This window comes from Ruditapes philippinarum, unplaced genomic scaffold, assembly GCF_026571515.1.
Source record: "Ruditapes philippinarum isolate M1 unplaced genomic scaffold, ASM2657151v2 ctg1114_1_1_1_1, whole genome shotgun sequence".
Classification (NCBI taxonomy): Eukaryota; Metazoa; Mollusca; class Bivalvia; order Venerida; family Veneridae; genus Ruditapes; species Ruditapes philippinarum.
This window is the reverse complement of record NW_026865748.1, coordinates 106,005-129,869: the sequence shown is the minus strand read 5'-3', so window position 1 is coordinate 129,869 and position 23,865 is coordinate 106,005. Positions and strand designations below refer to the sequence as shown.

Here is a 23,865-nt window from a genome sequence, read left to right as displayed (position 1 = left end):
AGTTTCGTTCAGCATTACTGTAGAAATTATAGCCATGTATCTTATTTAAAGAAAATATGCTACAATAAAACAAAAAACAAAATGAAAGGAACTACAAATTAAAATTTTGTTGTTTTTATTTTGTCAATTTTTTTTCTCTTTTGGATGACCCCTTATTTTACACCATATTAAGCAATTAACCAACAATACAAAATTACACATAAAGTTACACATAAAACATTTAACTTACATATTAACTACATTTTCGTGTCGCTTTATGGCAAAATATTAAAGGTGTGATCAAAGAAAGGGATATGTAAAGTATGTATTTATAATCTTAGATACAAGCTATTAAAATGTAAAATAGCATGACCTGTATTAACCTATACTAATAAGATCATAAGTGAAGCTAAGTCATTGATGTTTAATTGTTTTTATGATTTCAATGACGGCAACAGGTGAAAGATTAAAGCCTTAGTGGAAATAATTGACATTTGTCGAGCAAAGAAACAACAACATTTAATTCATATAACAATGTTTTATTTTAATCATCTATTAATTAAACAAAACTATCATTTTTTTACTAACCAATTATAGTTATCATTAATGATACATGAATGTGTATGATATTCTTTAAATAATTGTTTGTATATTTCATTTCAGACATTGTTTTTTCATCTGCACTGACGTATGGTCATTCTTGATGGAGCTATCGTCAAATAGGTGTAGACACTGAAGCATATATATGGTTTGGTTTTTTAACTTTTTGAAATAACATTTGTTTGTAGATGCCGGCAATAATTATGTTCGTCAATGTTTTGTAAGGCCTATAAACTATTAATAAAGTTAGACAACGTTCAATGTAAGGATATGTTTAAAACATTGATTCAAAATGAGCTTTGTAAATAATTATGCATGCATACAAAATTGCATGGACTTAACAATCAATGCTATTTTTTTTTCATTTTATTGTTGTTATCTTTTTTATTCAGTTTAATTATGAAATCGCCCGTTTCACTCAATATTCAAAACGATTGTTGTTATATTTTAATTCAGTTTAATCATGCAAGGACTAAACATTAAATATTTCTAAAATTGTGTTGTTATATCTTTTCATCCTTTGGGATCATTGTTTTTTTAGTGACCAACTAAACGATGAGAGATGCTCCATCATCTCCTGTGAACATGCTAGATAAAATCTAATATGCAATTATTAATTATTTGTTTATGATTTCATTGTTCTCTAGGGTTCTCCCTTTTCAATCATTATTTATTTATTTATTTATTTTATTTTATCTTATTTTTAATGGCATGTCAATTAGTATAATAATGATTTTCACAAAAAATATACTTTGGTGTTTTTTTCCATGTTTCTGTTATTTTGCAGATAACATCAACATCCATTTGTATCTTACTTTCTAGTTGTTTTCCCTGAATATAAACTAGGTTCTGAAAAATTATCAAACATTGAAAGGTTTTAAAAAGTACATTTACACACTATGGTTGCAAATCAAATATCGCCACTTAATGAGTAATTATATCGAACATTTATTATGGCAATACGTTCACACATACGGGTCACTTGGTGCAAAAATGTAGCATATGGCAGGGAAAAAATATATTGGATTTCAAATTTATGAAAAAAAGTTGTACAAAAAAAATATGTAAAAAAATATAAATTTCAAATAATAAAAAATATATATAATATATACATATAGATGTTTAAAGAAAAGTTTCATTTTAATTTGAAAAGGGAAAAATACAACAAAATATTCAAGAAATCTTTTTGAGTCGCCTTTAAGTCAATCAGAAAAAATCCAAAACACAATTAAACGTCCTTCCATAATGGTTACTTGATACGTGTGTCCCTGTTTAGTTACTATATTAATATATTTTATCTTTTGATAGAACAGATTTAGTAAAGTTATATTTGTTGCTTCTTACTATTGTTTTATTTTTCGGCTGTTAAAATAGCCAGATACATATGTCAGTGCGCATATTTTTTAGAAATTAACATCATTCTCGGACACGATCGCACCGTTTGTTTCCTACAATTTAAGAAACATGTATGAGAATTTATGTACTTGCAAAAATTCATATCTCTGTCGAACACGATGGCATCGTTTATAATGATCTAGAAAGAAATGTATACAAGGGCTGAACTGGAAAAGAAACGAGGTCATTATAAAATGAGCTTTTGAAACTTAAACGCTTCGAATTTACAAGGACTTCAGTGCGGTGTTTTGGTGACATAACTTGACGGGAAATACTTTTTTGTGATTTGTTGACCATTTGCCATTTGACTGGACCAATAATTTGGCGTGCAAAATTTCAGTTCGCTCACTCTGTTTTCCAGAATTCTAAAACATCGCAAACAATGAAAAGCGCTTAAGAGCTTTTAATTCAAATTGGACCAAGAAAAGCACAAAAGTACGATTTTTAATTTAATTTTGAGTATATTATCATTAACTTGCATCTTTCCTCGTTTTAAGTGAGTATGTAAAAAATGAAAATTTTATGTTTACAACTTTACAGTATCTTTGACCTGAATTGAGTTTCTTTACAATCACGAGATATTTTTTTGAAAGATATTTATTTTCATTTATTAAAACTTTGCAACGATCAAATAAATGTAAAGTTTAAAAGATATATGGATCATCTTTTTATTGTATTATATAATACATATTTGTTAATCTGTACGTATTGACACTCGTATAACTGAGCATTTGAAACTTGCATTTTATTTTAACTCTATTTTAACTTTATGTCTATATTTTGGCTTTTGTTCAATTGCATGTAAATGGATATTATTTTAATTCTTAATTATGAATAGTTCTGTTCTGTTTTGTACTCGACGATAAAAAAGTAAAAATAATAAAATATGTTTTGTGATAAATGTTGTTTTGATGTAATATTTAGACTTTCACTTTCCAGACTTTTCATTTTCACAACTGTAAGTGATCAAAGCTGGGTGGCAATTATTAATGATTCCGTACTTTTCTTGGTGTTCATATTTTCTGGACTTGTGTCTTTATAGATTCCAATACCTTTGTTAGTTTGCAGGACTGAAAACCGCCCCGTCTAAGCCATGGGCGTGAGAGATGTTGCACTTTCACGATCTTTCATAGTAAAACTCAATAAAAATCTGCCAGCGGTGTTCGACTGTTAGTTTTTGTTGTTAAATCTCTTCCTTTTACTATTCCGCTTTTTACATGCAACTTGAATGGCATTGAATATGATTGTTTATGTTTGCAGTTTAGTATAATTATTATACGTTCAAGAAACCAGTTTAAATGCTTATTAATATAGGTTTAAGAAGTACCTTTACCATTTTAGAACTTATATACTATTTACAGAGTTTAAGAGTATTATTATCAAATAATTTGTTTAATTAAACATTTCCTCGATACTATTGTATTTTTGATACGAATTTGAATAAAAAAGTATTTTTTATTTTAATGTTATTATTATTTCACTTTTATCTTGATAAGCTTTGTCAAATTGTTAAAGAGTGATACCTTGCAATTTTATATTGTATGGTTAAGGTTAACCAAAATGATGTAATTGCTGTTCCAAGTGCTACATCATTGCATTATGAATATTTCTATGTTTAACTGACAAACAACATATATTTTGTAATTTTTCTATAGACGAAATAAAACATTGATACCATTTTATTATAGATGTTCTTAAATACTGCAAAGTCCTTGCAAAATTAAAGTTACATAATTCACATGATTTAGGTAGATTGTAAGACTACCAATACCCGACCAACGCACCAGCGATTTGTTTTACACAGGGAACATATATAGTTTAGATTGTAATTTTGTTAAAATGTTTTGAAATTTTAATAAAAGTTTGCACTTCAGTAAACAGTTTATTATCTTCTCTGTCAATACAACCTCTTATTCCAAGTCCTGACCGGATGATATGGTATTGTATTACTAAACAATATCTATAGTTAGTGGGCAAAACATGATCAACGAAAATAAAGTGTTTTATGACCACATGTGAATTTTGGATGTTCATCAATATTGGTTTGGAGTAAGTTTCGGAATGTCAAATGAGATTCCCTGATTTCAGTTTGTAATTTTAAAATGACCAATGAAAATCATATTTATATTCAGTTCTTCCATGTACATTTTACAGGAAGTCCAAAATATGATTACCCAATTTGGAGATTTGTATATCTCACATAAATTCTGTTTAGATTCCAATAAGAGTGCATATTTCAGGAATATTTGGTGATTGTTTATCGCAGATGGTATTACAAATTGTTTGAGTATATTTCTAGACCTCTGATTAGAGTTACAAACTCAGAGTTATTTCTAAAACATATTAAACTATGTAATAAAATTGCCACGTTTGTCTGTAACAATCTTTTCGGATATGTAAAAGGGGACTACAATGTATTTTAATGCAAAGGGAAACAAATGATGATATAACAAACTTCGAAATGATTACTTACTATCACGTAACTTGCTTTCATTAATTTGAAATATTAAAACAACACAATTCTTCAAAATGCATCTAATTTTATTGGCATTACTCCGATATAATTTTACACAAACAAAACATAAACAGCTAGAAAATAACAGAGATGAACATAGGCGTATAAGCCAAGCTTTATATTACATCAACGCATGAGAGTATTTGTCAATTTGTCATTACCACGTATTATAAATGGATACAAAATAACTTCAATGCTGCCCAGTTGTAACACCTGCTTCAAAGGTTTGACGTATTTCTTTAAACCATCAAAGTTATGGCCTCGTCTTTATCATGAACGTCGTCAATATTTCATGATTTTAACTTGTCGTTCTTTGCAGAATCCTCACGATCCATGGTGACGTGTGTAATGATAATGTTTATTTAAAGTACATGCGAAGAATAAATATAAAACTCGTAATAGCTGTTTATGGATGATACGCCGATGTGCATGTCTATGAGGAAAAGCGGGTGGATTCCTGATTGTATACAAATCATCGCCAATATCCCTGGGAAAATCCGTCAGACGATCCTTCTAGATTAATACTTTTTTGCTGAAATGTGCAAGAAGAAAAATTGTTAAAGACATTTATACATTATGTTTGAGAATCATGTTCTGAGACACTTTATAGATGGCTTAAAACAACTTTGTTAGAAACCACTCAGGAAACAATTATTACATAACCATCTATTGATAAATAACTATCTATTAATGAATAACTATATATTTCACAAAGGTTAACCTCCTTTGAAGTTGATAAACGTTCTGAAATAGATAGTTATAACTGCTACCAAAAACATTGCATGTAATTAAAATACCAACTAACGTCATCACATGAGGTTATTTTATTACAGTAACGAATGCATTATTTATATGATAAAAGATTCATGTGGCCAAGTGGTTAATGCCGCCAAATTTCAAATCCCGTCAGAGATTTTAAATTCTTTCATTTCAAGAAGCTATCCAGATCAGCTTGCAGAAAGTCGATGGTACTATTCAAGTGCACCCTTTGTGCCTGAAATAATGCTAGAATGGGCACCTGAGGTGGTCTTCCTCAGCCAGTAAAGCTTTATGACCTTCACAATGTCGGGGTGACTTTAAAAAACATCAAAAGAGTTCTACTTTTCAGTTTCTACATTATCTTATTGTTGCATACAGTGTAAGATTGTACATAAATATTAAATAACATCACTATCAGTGTCAATAACAGTAAAAATTAAAAAACAATCTCCTGAAATCTATCCTAGGTCAAGTATGATTAGACACTCCTACTTTTCTGTGATAACAAGATATTGCAACGTTTCGGCTCAAACCGAATACAAACTTAATATTCTGAAATTTATTTAAAGAGTTAAGTTTTTCATAATGTCGGATAAATAAAACCTAAAACGTTTGTTAATTTCTTTGTATGAAAATAGATGGAACCTCTGTTCAAACGGACGAATTTTAATATGTATAGTGTCCATAATATTTATAACTACTGCTTAACATATTAATAGCTCTTTTCATCATAAACGCACGCTCTTTGAAAAAGTACTATAGACATTCTTTTTTATCAACACAAAAAGCTAACGAACATACATGCATTAATCCCCACCGCCGGCGCCACCTGCGCCGCTGGCTCCGCCTCCCGCTCCGCCCCCCGCTCCGCCTGCTGCGCCTCCTGCTCCACCACCCATTGGCATCATCGCTTTTAAAAATTTATAATGATTCGTAAATCATGAATGCGTTGATTTAAAAAAGCAGCCGATTATGTTTAAAAAAAGTGGACAATCTTCATGTATCAACTCAACAATAATTTCAAATTAGTCTTCACTATTTAGGATTTTTAACTCGGTATCCCTGCGCATCATTATATTTACCCAACACTGATTGGTTATATAACTATTTGTTCGTTACAAACTGTATTAAGATTAAATAATGCTTTTGAAAAGGAAAAAAATCGTGGAATGAAGATAAAACATGCAAACTAGTATAGTAAAATTGTCGAACAGTGCATCGAATATAATGATTTTTGTAACGAACATGTAACCCCCAGCTTAGTCGAAAAGTTTTAGCAAACATTATGCTCCTTGTACTGGTTAAATTTCAGAAGACTGACTTTCAGAACACCATTTCAGTTTCTTTGCCTGTGTCTTTGCAGCATTGTGTCACACGCGTTGAGTAACTGAAAGTGCTTATAAGCTGCGCTCGCTGCCGCCTTTTTAACATCATGCTTTTATATTTACACAAAATGCAGCTTGCATATGAATTGGATATATCGCATCTTACAAAAATCGTTTTTAACGGTGCATTAAATAACAGTTCTTTCTATGATTTTTGTTCGCAGAGAAAATGCGGCTCTATAAAGTAATTATCCTGAAATAGAATTTATAATTAACGTTTTCTGTTTTAGTACAAGCAAAAGCTGATTTTGTCCATTTTCTGACATAAAAAGAAAGCTTGAAGACTCTTATTCCGTAAGCCAAAGAAAATCTGTCATAGACTTTCTTTCACTCCATTGGCTTACCTGTGACAATATATGTAGATGCATTAAGGGTGGTGATGAAGATTATAAATCTTTTAAAACCAAATCGTCACCTTATATGAATGAAACATATCAATTTGCTAATAATTAACAGATCGTTATAATAAATTGCAAGGAAACATTAAAGATTTAGTAAGTGCAAGAGGTTATTGTTTCATTTTGTTGACTTCTATGACATGCTACTTAATTCCTACATTCAACATGCATCTCGTCCTCTCTTTTAAACATGTTGCAATATTGACAATATTACTGTTAATAATTTACGAAGACAAAATGACCTAAAATTAGGTATAAATTAACAAAAAATGCCTCTTTTTGGCATGTTTCAGAACTCGAGAAATTATTAGTGGAAAATACTCAGAAATCGCAATCTAAATAGCCTAACGAATTAATCCAAGGAATATATAACTGTAAATCCAATCTTCCCTTAAATGGGACATGCAAATATTACTTTGTTTTAACTAGAATTTTAGCATTTATCCTTAAAAAGATTTGTTTTTGTTTTTCAAAAGTACATATTCTGAAACGTAAAAAAAAGATTAAATTAAATTACGTTTCATTCCTCCGCCCATTGGCATCATTCCACCACCCATTCCTCCTTTGCCGCCACCCATTGGCATACCTCCGCCCATTGGCATCATCATTCCACCGCCGCCCATTCCTCCTTTGCCTCCCATTGGCATCATTGGCATACCTCCGCCCATTCCTTTATTGGTATTGTTATATAGGAAAGCAATTTTTTGTCGTTATAATAGTGTATATCGTAAAATACATGTATTTTAGATAAAAGACTTGAATTTCAATCTTGTAGAGCCACTAACTGTTACATGCATTGTTTCTTTTTTACTTTTTTTATATTTATCTGATTATTTTTTTGTATCTTTGTAAGTATTCATGATAGGATTATAAGTCAGTTTTAATGCTGGAAAAACAAAGAAACTGTGATCAGTTCTTCAGAAATCAATAAATCATTTGCATGACGGTACGGTTCCTACTTATTGCTTTATTTACTTTGTTGCTGTCATATCATAATCAGAAGAACTTATTGTACTAATGAATATACCTCCTTTTCCCATAGGCATTGGCATAGGCATTGGCATTGGCATAGGCATAGGCATAGGCATTGGCATTGGCATAGGCATTGGCATCATACCACCACCCATTTTTCCACCTCCCATACCTCCCATCATTGGCATTGGCATCGGCATTGGCATCATACCACCTCCCATTTTTCCACCACCCATTGGCATACCTCCCATTCCTCCAGGCATCATCATTTGCATCATCATTTTACCCATACCGCCTCCCATTGGCATCATACCACCTCCCATTGGCATCATACCACCTCCCATTGGCATCATACCACCTCCCATTGGCATCATGCCACCACCCATTGGCATGCCGCCACCCATACCGCCTGAAATATATATTTTAACACTCATGATAGTAGTCGTGTCTTGATTTGAAAACAATGTCTCTTATACCTTATAAAACATCTTTCTTTTCTAACAGAAAAGTATTTTAAAATTTGTACTTTTTCAACTGAATTTAGACAGACTTAGACGAATTTTATTCGCAAAATGTTATAAAGGAGGTTTGATAAATTAACTTTATTAACTTATTGTGGCAAAATCCTAATTGGTGTTGCCAAGGTATTTTAAAGTCATTTGGATAAAATTAATATCAACTTGAATTTGTATTGTATTTGATTTCTTGGAAATATAATTTCTGGTTAAATATCGGCTTTTTTTCTTTATTTAAGTGAATTTATTTAAGTACAAGAAAGAAAAAGAACGTTTTCTCTTTATTTTATTCAAGTACTAGAAAGAAGTAGAACAAACCTCGTCCTCCAGCGTAACGCTTGTAGCCTGCAATTTTGATTTCAAACATTTTAAAATAACATATTGAACAATTTACTGTAATTGAAAGTTGCTTATGTGTACACGACGTACCATACGATGAGAAGGAACGTACTATTTGTTTGATATATGTGTATTTAAAAAATAATGATAAAAATGTTATTTATATATTATTTCAGTAATTCTTACAGTTCCCTTTTTGTACAATTATTTTTACTTGACCTTTTCTGGAAACACACAGAATTGTATACGCTTAATATATTTACATTGTAACATTATAATACTAAGAAATGAATAGGCTAAAAATATCATTATTGTAACACTTAGTTTCTAAAAATAGAATAGGATAAATAAAATAATATTGTTATAATATGTAACTAAGAATTTAATAACCTTAATTCTTTGCATTGCATGTTATATGTTGCAATCACTCTCGAAATTTAAGAAATGTATTAACACTGTAACATTATATTATTAAGAATTGAATATGCTTTATGTATCGTTTTTGTAACATTTTATTACTAACAATTGAATAAGCTAAATAACATTGTTACAATATATTAAAGAGATATTGAAGAACCCAAATATCTTAACACAGAAACATTATATTACAATGAATTGAACATATTTATACATAAAAATTGTAGCATTATATTACTAATTGAATAGTAATTACTAATACTAGTAATTACTAGTATTTACTAGTAATACTAGTAATTTTTTATTTACTATAAAAATTAGTAAATATTTTTATATATATATAAATTTATATTTATAAATAGATTTAATATAAATCTATATTATTTATATATAATAATTGTAATATCTATTACTCAGAATTGAATATATTAAGCTAATTTATATTGTTACAATCAATTACAAAGAATTAAAGACCAATTACATATTAACACAGAAACATTAAATTACTAAGAATTGAATGTATTAAATAAATTGAAATTGTAACATTATATTACTAAGAATTGAATTTACTAAATAAATTAAAATTGTAACATTATATTACTAAGAATTGAATGTATTAAATAAATTGAAATTGTAACATTATATTACTAAGAATTGAATTTACTAAATAAATTAAAATTGTAACATTATATTACTAAGAATTGAATATACTAAATTTATTCAAATTGTAACATAATATTATTAAGAATTTAAAATAAATGTAATAATACGTATTACGCAGGTATACTTACGTTTTCCTCCTGAAATATAAGAGAATATGATTAAAATAAATGATGCATATTTGTTAAGTTACTGTAGTTTCTGTCTTTAAAAATAAAATTCAGTTTCAAAGAAATTGGCTTAATTGTCATTGCTGCAAATTCTAATATATATGTTTGTTTTCAGGCTTGTACAGGCTATAAAAGTGTTATTACTCAACTGAGCAATGGCTTTCCTGCTTTTAATGAACAAAAAAACGACAGATTTCACTTTAAAGGGGCAATACAATATGTATTTGTTTAAAACAAAAAAGTGTATAATTTGCTGGGGTTTTTTAGGGGAGGGGATTATTTCAGATAAAAAAGTTCTTATTTTTTAAGCAGTATCCTTAGTCAATATTGACATTAATCATTTATCTTTAAACATGTGAAATAAATATGTTGTGATTTTGTAAATGATTACCCATGCCACCTGGCATCATACCGCCACCCATTGGCATCATTGGCATGGGTTTTGGCATCATTGGCATGGGTTTTGGCATCGGCATCATTGGCATAGGCATTGGCATTGGCATAGGCATCGGTTTTGGCATAGGCATTGGCATGGGCATAGGCATAGGCATCGGTTTTGGCATAGGCATTGGCATCGGCATGGGTTTAGGCATAGGCATTGGCATCATTGGCATTGGCATAGGCATTGGCATACCTAAAATGAGAGGAAACAAAGTAAATCAAGCAAGAACAAGTGATATATATTATTATTGCTTTACATGTAATCTTGAAAATCTCAAAATCTTCATGTATTATGAATAAAATTAAGATTAAAAACTGCACAATATTTTGTTTTGTTTTATTTTCATGCAAATGAGTCGAGGTTAATCACCTCCCATTTTGCCCATCGGCATACCGCCTCCCATTGGCATCATACCACCGCCCATTGGCATCATTCCACCACCCATTGGCATCATCATTCCACCGCCCATCTTGCCGCCCATGGGCATCATCATACCGCCACCCATTGGCATGCCTGAACGAAAGTCATTTATAAGACATTTAAATGTGAATCATACTAAAATATAACCCTGTAACACCGTAAATGCATATATCTTATATATCAATTATTCTTACTGTCCATATTTTTAGATAAAATATATACTAACTGATATATAGATATGTTTCATATAATAAACATGCAATTATAAAATCATTTTGATATGATTAAAAAAGGTGTATTTCATCTTTTATAAATAATGAATAACATTTACCCATTCCACCACCCATTGGCATCATTGGCATCATCATGCCGCCGCCACCGCCACCTGCATATAGACATTATTTTTATGTTAAAATCTAAAATTCATTTATCGCTCTATAACAAAGAGAATAACAACATTCACGATTTTTTTTTATTTAATTTTTAAAATAAAGAAGTTTTATGACCATTAAACAAAGTATTGAAAGCTGTATGAAATATTTTAAGTATTTTTCATTTTTCAAATGATAAAAAAAAATTTCGGTAATATATCTTATATCATATCACACCATATAATTTCATATATCATAACAAGATAAACAAACATTCTCTTATTCAATTGTTTTAAATTTCTATAACGCGTATAAAACTATGTGAAAATATATTACCTCTGTATGCGGTGCATAGTGCCAGCAAGGCAGAGATCAAGGTGATTTGAATTGCATTCATTGTTGACGTGTTCTAAATGGAAATAAAATAGTTTTTAAAACAGTTTATGAAATTTAATCTGATAATGAAAATAACAAAAAATGTATTGATATTTGTGTCGAACATAGAGAATCAATTAACAACTTAATTTTTTCTTGTTAATAAGACAAATTTGATGTTTCACATTTGCAATTTACAGTAAAGATCTTCTTAACATAAATGCGTTATATATTTGAATTTTGCCACATTTCTAATTGTAACACACTAATATAATCTATTTGAATGTAAGTTTAATTGACACATCATTAGCTATTAGTTTCAATCAAATTTTAAAAATGGATATCAAAAAGTAATAAGATTAAATTGCAGACTCCTTATTGACTCAATATATGTATAAAGGATGTAAACTTCTAGACAAACAAACAAATAATTTATTATCTCAATAATAGTTATAAAAATATGAATATACAATACTCACTAATAGTTATAAAAATTTGAATATACAATACTAAATAATAGTTGTAAAAATTTGAATATACAATACTAAATAATAGTTGTAAAAATGAGATTATACAATACTCAAAAATACTTATAATTTTTTTTATAAACAATACCCAATAATAGTTATGAAAATTTGATTATACAATACTCAATAATAGTCATAAAATATGAATATACAATACCTTATGAATTTACAGTACTAAATTATAGTTGTAAAAATGTGATTATACAATACTCAAAAATAGTTATAAAAACTTGAAAATACAATACTGAATAATTGTTATAAAAAATTTAATAAACAATACCCAATAATAGTTAAAAAAAATGAATATACAATACTCAATAATAGTTATAAAAAAATTGAAATACTCAGTAAAAGTTATAAAAATTTGAATATACAATACTAAATAATAGTTATAAAAATTTGAATATACAATATTTCATTAGTCGACCTTTAAGCTCCTTAACTGACATTTAAAAAAAACTGGCTGCAACAGCAGTTTGCTTAATATGTAATACGAGTATACCCTCTCAAATCATTTAAAAAATGAGATATTTCGAGCTCAAAACAACACACAGAAATAAGCTTTAAGAAGCGTGTAAGAAAACATGAACAGCCAGCGTTGCATGATCATTAGTGTATCTTAAAAAATATTTTGGAAAAAAACTGTACCAATATATAAATAGTTATGAACATTAATTAACAATGCCAAGGATCTGTGGGTTTTATTATACCATGATGTATTTGTATATATGTTTTTAAAGAACATGATTACATTCGTTTCAAGAAAGTATTGTCAATATGTTTTAATAAATTATCAAAAGTGAAATTTGCGGATGATATAGATATTCTTTCTTAAACTTGCGTGAAATCAATATCTTTTTAGTAAGTTTAATGAAAGAAGATAATTACATAAATTGTATGTTTTGTTTTGCAAGTTTGAATACAGAAAGCAACTCCAGTTTCAATTTAAAAATGTATTTTTTTGTATTTTGTTTTGTTTTGTCATTTATAACATTATCAATATTTACAATAGTTTAATCATTGATGAAAATTTTCAAAATAATCAAATAGAGTCTATAATATCGCTTTTTGAGGCAGTTGCAATTTTAATACTTATATTCTATTGTCACTTATTAAAATTGCCAATTTCTATAAAGATTTATGATTAGCATATTTTAATTTCATTAAAATATTAATAATTTCTATACTAATTTTACGACCTCAATATCATAACTTTATGAAAACGAATACATTAAAGTTCTAAACAAATTAATTAAATGACCGATATATCTTTTGTTTCTTCTAATGTATATTGTGTACACAAGATTAGTTTTTAAAAAAAAATGACTTTGTATGTTCCAAGATTTTTACACAATTATTTCATAAGTTTAATAAACGTCTTTTTTCTGAAGAAGACAGTATGTCAAAAACTTAAGAAAAACGTTTGTTTTTATTGAACTGATAATATAAGTTTGAGTTGTAAATATATTGAATATAAAAAAGTCACTTACTTTGAAAGACGTTGGGAAAACGTGATGAGGTCCGAAAATCCAGGAGGCCTGTTCGGTCATAAGTTTTCTGTTGCTTTTATACCCGAGCCAACAAAAATCTCATGTCACGTGTTACTTAAAAGATAACAGATGCTGGCGATTTCAAAACTGAAGAGTATCGAGGGTTTTTCAGAAAGTACGTAAATATTATTATGTTTCCATTTTTGGGATAATAAATTTTTAGAAAACTCAATGAATTTCCAGGGTTGTTTTGGTTACAATCACATCCAGGACTAATCAATAATAAAGACTAGCGTTACAAAATGTAAAAAGAATATTTCCTAATCAAACTTCAAATTCTGAAAGGTTTGCTTACTACATTCACAATTATGAATGTTGGTTCCCAAACCCTACGCAAATTGGAAAGGTGAATGGAATTAGACTCAAAAAGAAATAGTTGAGCTTTCTTTTCTTAAAATGACAATATTTGTATATTGAGCATTAAATGATGAAGTTCATTTTTCAGATATTGATCTCATTAAAACATTTATCCAATGGTAAACAATATGGCTTTAGTAAGTAATTATATTTACTTTTTGCGTGTTCATTAATTAATTCCTATCTCACAACTTAATTATCTGCGAAAGAAACCGATGGCAATTATTTCATTAAAAGAGCAACATTTAGACCAAATATTGATGGTATATGAGTACATGCTTAAATTTGAAATCAAAGATACAATTTCTAGATAAATAATAAAAAGAATTTGTTTCGAGAAAGTTACGATCGACCCTTGTTTTTGAAAGTTATTCAACAAATCGTTTACACAATTTACGGCGAAATAACAGGGCTAATTACAATGTTGAGCTACGATAAATTGTCAGCTAGCAAAGCATGATCAAAAGATAGGACGTGTGAAACGTGAATAAATCTCCCCGCTGAACACGGTGAAAACTTGTACAATGCCTTGTTACGTGTCGCAGATTTAGCTCCAATTATGTCGAGTGATATGTAAAAGGTTAAGCATGCGTTTGTCTAAATTTAATTACATTGAATCCCTCGATTTTCTCTGTGATGTTTGTTTTACATAAAAATGCGCGTGTTTCGGGTTATGTTTTAAATACTGTTTTTACCATAAAAAGAACTAAACTGCGCGACGTACGTCTAGATATTTGGACACCTTTGTATTTTCATATATTTCTGGACTTTGTTTTTCTAATCGGACAAAAATGTTTATTTGATAGGTCGAAATACGTCTTTTTCACTATTTCGAACAACAACAAATAAAATAAAACAAATAAATAAGTGGCTTGGTCCTCAAGGTGTCTGTGTTCTTTGATCGTAGGCTGATGCTCCAAATATACCATAATCATGGCTCCTCATTCGACAGTAATACGTTACATAATTATTCACCTTTTTCTAAAGTTAAGTACAGTACCCACAAAGGGGCGTCCGTGGCCAAGTGGTCGATTTAAATGACTCCAAGCCATCATCCCCAACCGCGCTGTGGGTTCGAATCCCACCATGGTCTTCGGATTCTTTTTGTGAGGAAGTTATATCTAGCTAGTTTAAGGAACTTCAGTTGTTTTATTCAGGTGTATGTGCGTTCCTAGAAATAATGCACAAATGGGAACCAGAGGACTTCGTCGCCGTATCAACCACCAAAGCTGGACTGTCGCCATATGAATATTACAGTGTCGATTTGACTTAAAACCCAACCGAAATACAAAAAATACATTGCATCCTCAATTAAAATATAACAAAGTAATATGAGCCGCGTCATGACAAAACCAACATAGTGCGTTTGCGACCAGCATGGATCCAGACCAGCCTGCGCATCCGCGCAGTCTGATCATGATCCATGTTGTTCGCTATTAGTTTCTCTACTTGTAATAGGGTTTGTAAGCGAACAGCATGGATCCTGATCAGGCTGGTCTGGATGCATGCTGGTCGCAAACGCACTATGTTGGTTTTGTCATGACGCGGCTCATATCTTACAAAATTATCTAAAAGCATGTAAGAAAAAAAGAAGTTTGATATTCGAATATGCTTTTTTCATTTAATTCAACATCTTTACGTCAGTATGATTTGATAACACAGTATAACAACTAGACTTAATTCTAATATACATGAGACAATGGCCTTTTCTTACATGTTTGCAATTTAACATCTGAAATCTTTACTGTTGATATTTTCACGTTATGTCAGGTGTAAAACTTTTAATTCTCTTTTCGTTCAGGACATTTAGATGGAAAAGATAGAAAGCATAGCAATATACGAAGTTGAATGAGATGTTTTTGTCTTTTTACTTTTCCTTTTTTTTTTTTTTTTTTTTTTTTTTTTGAAAAGCGGCCAAATTACCAGTTAAACCTGTGTTTCGTGCAAAAGTATCAAAATTGATGTTTAAACGATAAAAAAAGGGCTACATTTGACCAATGTTTACAACTAACTTCAGATTTTTATGTAATATTGGAAAATAAGGAAAAGTGTGTTACAAGGAAATCAATTTTTCTAAAAAAATCCGATTTTGCTTTAATTATATAGAATATATTTTAGTTTGGTTATGAATAAAGCTGCAGGCTTATAGATACACTCGCGAGTACATACCTGGCCCCAACCAATACTGATCAAAGACTGTAAAAAGTCTTTCTCAAGGAAACAATGGTTTGTCTCTGACGGGGTTTGAACCTCCGCGGCTCGAGATCTTTAGATTACTAGATTGAGTTCCCTTCTCTCTTCCCTCAGTATGTGTACGTCGTTGAGAAGACACAGGGCATCCGCAGATGATTGAAGGACCAATGCTACGTTTAAGGCGGCAAGTTCGCATGTTTTCTACAGCTCGGGGCTACGTTTAAGGCGGCACGACTTAAGCTTGTATGAAGCTAGCTGCCGGTGTCCTGACTAAAGCCGAGGGGAGTGTCCCTACAAAGTAGGCCTTTGATCGACGAGGATGGTGTGCTAGGGTGCGTGAGGCCCTTGCACGGTTAGACGGCTTAAACGGCAGGCCATTTGCTGGCACCAACAGCCTTTTTCAGGGCTACCCTTTCATATTGTCACAGGTTACTATACATTTAGGTTCTCATTGACCGCCGTTCAGTGACCTATTTTTGGCTCAAAATTCATATCATTCATAATACTCCGTGGAAATTGCATGGAGGTAAATTATCATCACTTTGTGCTTCAAAATTAACTTTTAAGGGCATAACTGGTGACATGTCCGAGGGTCCGTACTCGACAGCGAAAGCTGCATTTGTGCCCTTGTGGGCGGATGGACACTCATTAAGCATAGACTACATACATTAATCGAGTTTCGTGTTTTGTTTTATTTGGGAGACAAACGAAAGTCAATACATATTCATCATTAGTTTTATTCACACTTCAAAAAAAAGCAAAACTTCATAAAAAATCTTAAAATTAAAATATCACATATTCATGCTGGTATACAATTAATTAAATAAGACATTTTAAACCCTATGTTAATATTAAAATATGTATAAGTTAATGTATAATTAAATCGTATATTTAATATAAAATAATTCAATAATATGAAAAAATAGTCAATAAATCCTATAATAAAATTTTAAAAACAATTTCGTTTTATTAAGACATGGTTACTTAAATCACAAAGTAATGAATTATAACCTTTTGCTTAAAATATGCAAATCTTAATAGTTAAGCACAAATGTATGGAAAAGCACGACATCACAACAAAACAAAACGTTTATTTTTCATTATGTGTCCATCTCTGAAAAAAAGTCTAAACACAGATCTATTTTCTTCTAAATATGTCCCAACACATAATCATTTTTCAATTTTGAAATCATTGTTCTTTGCAATAATAAAGTAAACACTGTTAAAATAATTAAATGTATATGTTTAACTAGTATTGTATCATATATATTAAATGTCTCTAGTATTGTATCGTATCAATAAAATGTCTTAGACTTGAAGAAGGAGAGCAACACCTCCCAGAATCCATTTACTTGGTTTCTCCTTTGTCTTCAGGTTGAAAGTCCAGACAAATGTTGGACCTCTGGTCTTTGTCTTGTATACTGGACACTCGTAAATATTCCTAGTATCCTGCCTGTCTACTGGAATAGCCTTCAGGAATATTACAGGCATGGCAGGGGCAAGTTCCTTCAGTCGAGCCTCATTAATCATACCTGTCTGCATGTCCCATCGTGCGCCTTCCATAAATAAACCATGTACGTAAGCGCCTTCACGTGGAGGTCCCGCCATGTCTTCACGCGACTTCTTTGTGACGTCACACTGTAGACACATACGATCCAGTGGCCATTCATTCTTTCTGGCCATCTGCTGCATAATAGCTGTAAGGAAGGACTGAGGATTAAAGAATCCACCGAGCCAGACAGCGGCCGGAAGTTGGAAGTCGGAGGTCCACGTTTCCAATTCTTTGATACGCTGTAACAGATCCGGATACCAAGGTCCAAGGTTGTACAATGACGGGTATGCTTTCTTTGACCATGATGCTGGTACGTTATCCAAGAAAAGAGCATTTCCAAGATCTTCCATATCAGCTGTGATAGTCAACTCACCCTGTTTAAAGAAGAACGAAAGAGTGTTATCAAACTATCTGCTTTAATAAATCAATAAAATGAAAACCTGGAAAAAAACGTTCAAAACGACAGCATTTAACATGTCACCGGCTCGTTTATGAAACTATTTTATAAGTTCTTTTTCTGTATACCATAACGTTGTATGTTATGTGAAAAAATATAATGAATGATTTCAATAAATACACTAACTATTAATATACTATAACTTTAATCTTGCATTCAACGTTACATCACTATTTTACATGTTTAATGAACGAACTTTACGTGTCTACTAAAAAAATATAAATGTATACCTTAAGACCAAGATCAAGTTCCTTTAGAGATCTTCTTATCTCAGATGTCAATCCATTCATTCTTTCACATTCTTGGAAGGCTACCACAACGTACGGTGTCCTTTCCTCTGGTGGAACTTTACCCATGATCTCAAACATGTTGAACTCTTCCGGGAGTTTCTCAACAATTTCATCTAATATTGTCTTGATCTAGAGATGAAGCAATTAAATTACACTTTGTATTTCGATATTGATTTAGACAAGGCTAACATTTTTCCGGGATTGCTATTAAAACAGATATGAAAGTATACAGTGTTTTCTATACTAGTTAGAAATATAAACTTAACGTCTAACTAGAGGAAAAAATAAGTTGCATAATTAAAAAAAACAAGGTTAATAAGCGTAATATTTGAGGTCTTTTTGAGATATTTAAGAACCAACATTTCATTTTAAAATAGCAACCAGAATTTTGACAAGAAGACAAGATGAAAAATATGCTTAATCTCAATATTATTATATTTTGGCATACCAAAGTTCTATCAATCTTAATGGTGAAAAGACAGCAACCAAACTTATAGTCCTTTGCGGTATAAATAAATATAGAAAAATGGGGAAAACACATTTCGCTGAGAGCTAAAGCTTACCTTTTCTTCTCGACTGACCCCACCAGCAGCGCCGGCACCTGAATCACGAGGCTGCATTTCAAAGACAATACGGAACAAGTTCTCTGAAGTGTTGGTCAAGAACTCAATTTCAGCATTTGGATGCAGACCATATAAGTATGGTGTCTCCGGTGGCAAGCACTCGTCTATAAAAGTGTGATAACCTTTGTAGTCCGTGTTTGGTGGAATTGGGAAACCAGGCGCTAGATACAGCTCACCCTCTAACTATAAAAAATGAGCACCAATTGTTAATTTATAGAGATATTCGTTAAGAAATTAAATAAACAACAAAAAAACATATTCTGGAGATCAATTAAGATGAAAAGAAAATGATTAATACGTAATAAAAAACAAACTTTAACTAGGTAACGAAATCGTGATAATTAGAACAAAATATATAACATTGTCAATGCTAGATTTTCTCTTCAAGTCTATAATAAATGATGCCTAAAACAAATAAAATACACAAATGCGGAGAATTTTAATTTAGATTCACAGATATCATTGTGCAATTCATTTCTGGCAGACATACATAAAATTAACATCAAATATTGTAATGTATATGATTAAAAGCAAACCATACCATGTCTGGGTGCATGTATACTTGAAGATAGGTTCGGCAGAGATTTCTGTCCCAGTCATCAGTAATATGACCACCGTACATAATCTCTCCAAACAGGTAACGCAAATCTTCCCAAGGTACCTGAAATATTTATGTACAGATTTTTATTTATAAACGTCTTGTTCTTATACTTTTTGCAATAAAATGTCGCAGTTTTCAATAGTATCATTGAAACGTTAACATTAGCTGTTTCTCAATTATAACTAATACATACATGTATATTTAAATGTACACAATACATGAAGCAACAATGTGATGTTACATTATATATTTTAATTAAGTGAAATTATTAAAATATCACCTTTGGATTAGCCTCCAAATAGTTGTAGAGTACATTGACAGAGATAGTCAGATCTCCTGTGTTGAATGGGTACACTCTGTTCCAACCCTGGGCACCAAACTTCCTTCTTTCACAAACAACGGCATGGAAGTAACAGAGTGAAAATAAGATAGCCTTAAACTCTGTCTCTCTTGCACACATCTCCAGTGTTTCCTGTAATTAAATTAATTATAGTTGCTTTGACAATAGATAAATTTGTTATTTACATGTACTGGTAATATCGTGCACTTTTTCACACAATGTACGATGTTTTAATTTGCATTTTAACGAATTTAACCAACCGTAAAGAAGTCGAGTTGCTTGAATGAGAAACTGCAAAAATATAAATAACTATAGTAAAAAAAAAGTTAATAAGAGAATCCATATAATAAGATATTTTTACCTGTGTGAAATTATCGAGTGCTTTGTGTAAATTGGCCATCATTCCAGACGGGGGCTCGTTGGTTATCTTAATGGATGCTTGAAGAACTCCTTGTGGGATAATATGCGAATCTGCAGTGGGGGATGGCTCAGCACTGATGTATAATCTGTATGCTTCATGACTGCCAGTTGAGTATTCTTCAACTTTCTTCTCTAGTTTAGATAACCATTTTGCCACAAGATGGACATTCTGTTGAAAAAAAATAACGCAATTTGTAAGGGGGTCGCTACATGATATAACTAAGTAGAAAAGACCGCCGATTGTATAATACTAGTCTAATTAAAACCAGGAAACGCCTTGATTCTTGATTACCAAAACTCTTGTTTAAATGTGTAAAGCATGACAAAAACAAATTGACTTCGACTAAAACAACTTGACTTTAGCTCGTACAAATTGTGCTATAAATATCCCTGACATTTTGATATCAACACTGTTTTAATGACAATGACAGTAAATTACATTAGGTCAGTAAAATTTACATGAAAATTTCGCCAACTCGGATCATTCCCCTACATTCCACTTCGTGTAATAAAACTTAATAAGCACAAATATACATGCATTGGGGCTTACCTGCAAGACAACCCAATGTCCTTCTTTGGAGCCGAGTTCCATCTTTTGTTCAGCAACAATTTCCTGACCTTGACCAAGTGATACATTGTGGAAATTTCCGTTGTCCATTGTGAATCCAAGTTTTTGTCCAAGCTTCTCTACATCCTTTAATGGATCTACACCAGGGGAGAGAATAAAGAAGATGGGAGTTGCAATACCAGACTCTTCATAAGATTTAGCAAATTCAACAGCACGACCTTCAATATATTTTGTGCCCATCTTTTCTTCAATAAATAATCGTAGTGCATACGTCATTCTGTCAGGGCGTAGCGCACGCATCATGCATAGTTTCTGAAGGGAAGTTTTGTTTTTCCATTCCTGAGGGAACTTTTCTTTCTCCGGACATTCACTCTCAACAAACTTCTTCCATCGTTTGGCTGAACCTTCAATGTCACGATCAAGATTCCTGAAATCATCCATGTTAGAAAGCGCTTTGATTCCTCCCCAACCAAAATTACTGAGGAAATCTACAGGTGTTGTTAAATTCGGTGTAGCTGGGAAACGAAGAAGAAAATCTAACTCAACAGGATTGAGGTCTTTAGCCAACAGAAGAATTTGGAAGCACATCTGAGTTGTAAAGATAAGTTTGTCTTTCTCAAACAGACCTCTTGCTGTGTATGTGTACACAGAAAATGTGATGCAGTCAATGAGATTGACAACACGAAATTTAACTTCTTCAGCTGGTTCAGCTCTGTCAATAGCTTTCTCAAATACAACACTGAATGCTTTAAGAGAGAACTGGTACATAGGATTGATCTTGTTCAAATCGTTTAAGATGAAATATAGAAGAGATGCACGAGCTGCAGCTGGTCTATAATGTTCACGGGCTGTGTTGATTTCAACTTCAGTTTTCTTTGCCTCTTCAGCCTTAACTTCAATTTCAGCAGCTGTTCTCTTTGTGGTTTCAAGGTTTTCTACTAGGGCATAGTCTCCAAGGAAATTACCCTCAGCAGCTGATAGACGTGCAAGCAAGTTATCTTCAAGTTCCTTCAAGGTAATGGTGAACTGATTCTGTTGTTGTGTCAGATCTGATTTCAACTTTTCAAGATCAGGTCTTTCCTTGCTGACAACAGCAGCCAATAGCTGGTCTTCAAGACCGTCTCTTGTAACTGTAAAATTGATAAGAGTTGTCTGTGCTTGCATCTCAGGCTTGTAATGTGGGTTAGCCAATTTAGTGTGAAGAATAAGACGAAAATCAGGGTGGTATTCTACCTCTTTATCTCCCATCTTGATAGCTCGTCCCTTTTTGATTGTGTTTCTTCCAACAAGAGCATCTAATACAGGGTCAATTGATTCACCCATATTTTCTATCAAGACTACATCACCATTGGAAACAGCCCGTTCAATAGCATCAAGATATCCTTTCTGACCAAGCTGAATTAATTTCAAGTCCTCACCATAGCGTGTCTTAATCCATTTGGATCCTTGCAGCTGAGGATCAATCATCAAAGGCCATCTTTCACAGTTTGTTAGGATAGTGGCATTTTCTGTTGACATTCTATCGCTTGGCAAACCTTCGTTGTTCCAAGAAGCAATCTGTGCATCGTCTGTAAGCAAGGAAAGAGGGTCAAGGCCTTCTGAGACAGGAATGGGATTTTTCAGAGTCTTCAGGAACGGTATCCAACAGTCTTCTTGAAGATCCGTTCTGTACTGTTTAGTGAAACACCCTACATATGACACAAATGCTGTAATCATTAAGACATCTCCAGGAAGAGTTTTATCTTGTTCTTTAAAGTTCTTCACAGACTCCGCCCATCTGACATTTTCTGAAGCCAATCCTCCTACAAGACGGTTAGCCAATTCAATTGTCTTTGCAGTTGTCTCAGCTTCTTGTTGACAACGTAGCTTCTCATTTGTAGCTTTCTCAAATTCAGCTGTCAATGTTGCTAAATCTGATTCAAGCTGTTGAATCTTGTTTGTAATGACTCGCAATTTGTCTCTGGCAGCTGACAATTCGGCGTTGGCCTGATTAAGAGCAATTCTCTTGGGCTCAACTTCACAGAATACGGTGTAATACATCATAATGTTAATAACCCATGAGCATAGACCGGAAGCAGCTAACGATTTTGCACGAATGAATTCAGGGTCAAATTCAGGATCGTTCAAGTATGGTTGAACAGCTTTCTGACAGTTCTCATGAATGTTGTCTTTATCATAGTTTATCAAATTATCCAAGAAAACATCAATCTGTAAGAATAAACAGAAATAATTCAGTTATATCAAAATTCCGTTATAATATAATTCAAAACTGTGTTATCCGAGTACCTTTAAACAAATCTCAAAACGAAAAATGAAACGTTAATTAAACAATTTTTTATTTAACTCCCCGAAGAAAAAGCACTGAACCATAACGATTTTCAATGTGAAACCTACCTTTGACATAATGGAGCTCTTGGCAGCTTTCCAGCTCTTGTCCTTGGGAATTTTACCTCCAGGAGCCAACAGACACATGACAGCTGCTGCTACGTTTATTACAGCTGGTGGTGGGGAACCGAAAGACTTCAATTCTGTCAAGTTATTCTGAAGTAAAGCAAAACATAAATGTAAGCTATGGAAGCTTATTACATTGTTGGTTATATTGTTCCAGTCATTTGTCTCTTCTTAAAACTTTTACATGACAATTTCGTATAATGCGTGTATTGATGAATCATAAA

The 23,865-nt window shown here is 31.7% G+C and overlaps 1 protein-coding gene across 2 annotated transcripts in view; it reads right to left on the bottom strand.

The window, feature by feature from the left end:
• Positions 1–17,059: 17,059 nt before the first annotated feature.
• The window catches only part of LOC132730169 (dynein beta chain, ciliary-like), a 40,785-nt gene continuing 33,979 nt past the window's right edge, over positions 17,060–23,865 (bottom strand). For both annotated transcript variants that reach the window (XM_060716024.1, XM_060716025.1), the window contains 8 exons: positions 23,585–23,731; positions 21,173–23,398; positions 20,564–20,791; positions 20,143–20,334; positions 19,803–19,922; positions 19,202–19,444; positions 18,579–18,767; positions 17,060–18,265 (listed from right to left, as the gene is read on the bottom strand). In XM_060716024.1, the coding sequence (XP_060572007.1) occupies positions 17,648–18,265; positions 18,579–18,767; positions 19,202–19,444; positions 19,803–19,922; positions 20,143–20,334; positions 20,564–20,791; positions 21,173–23,398; positions 23,585–23,731 (3,963 nt within the window). In that variant the 3' untranslated portion in view covers positions 17,060–17,647. The remainder of the gene's footprint in view (positions 18,266–18,578; positions 18,768–19,201; positions 19,445–19,802; positions 19,923–20,142; positions 20,335–20,563; positions 20,792–21,172; positions 23,399–23,584; positions 23,732–23,865) is intronic.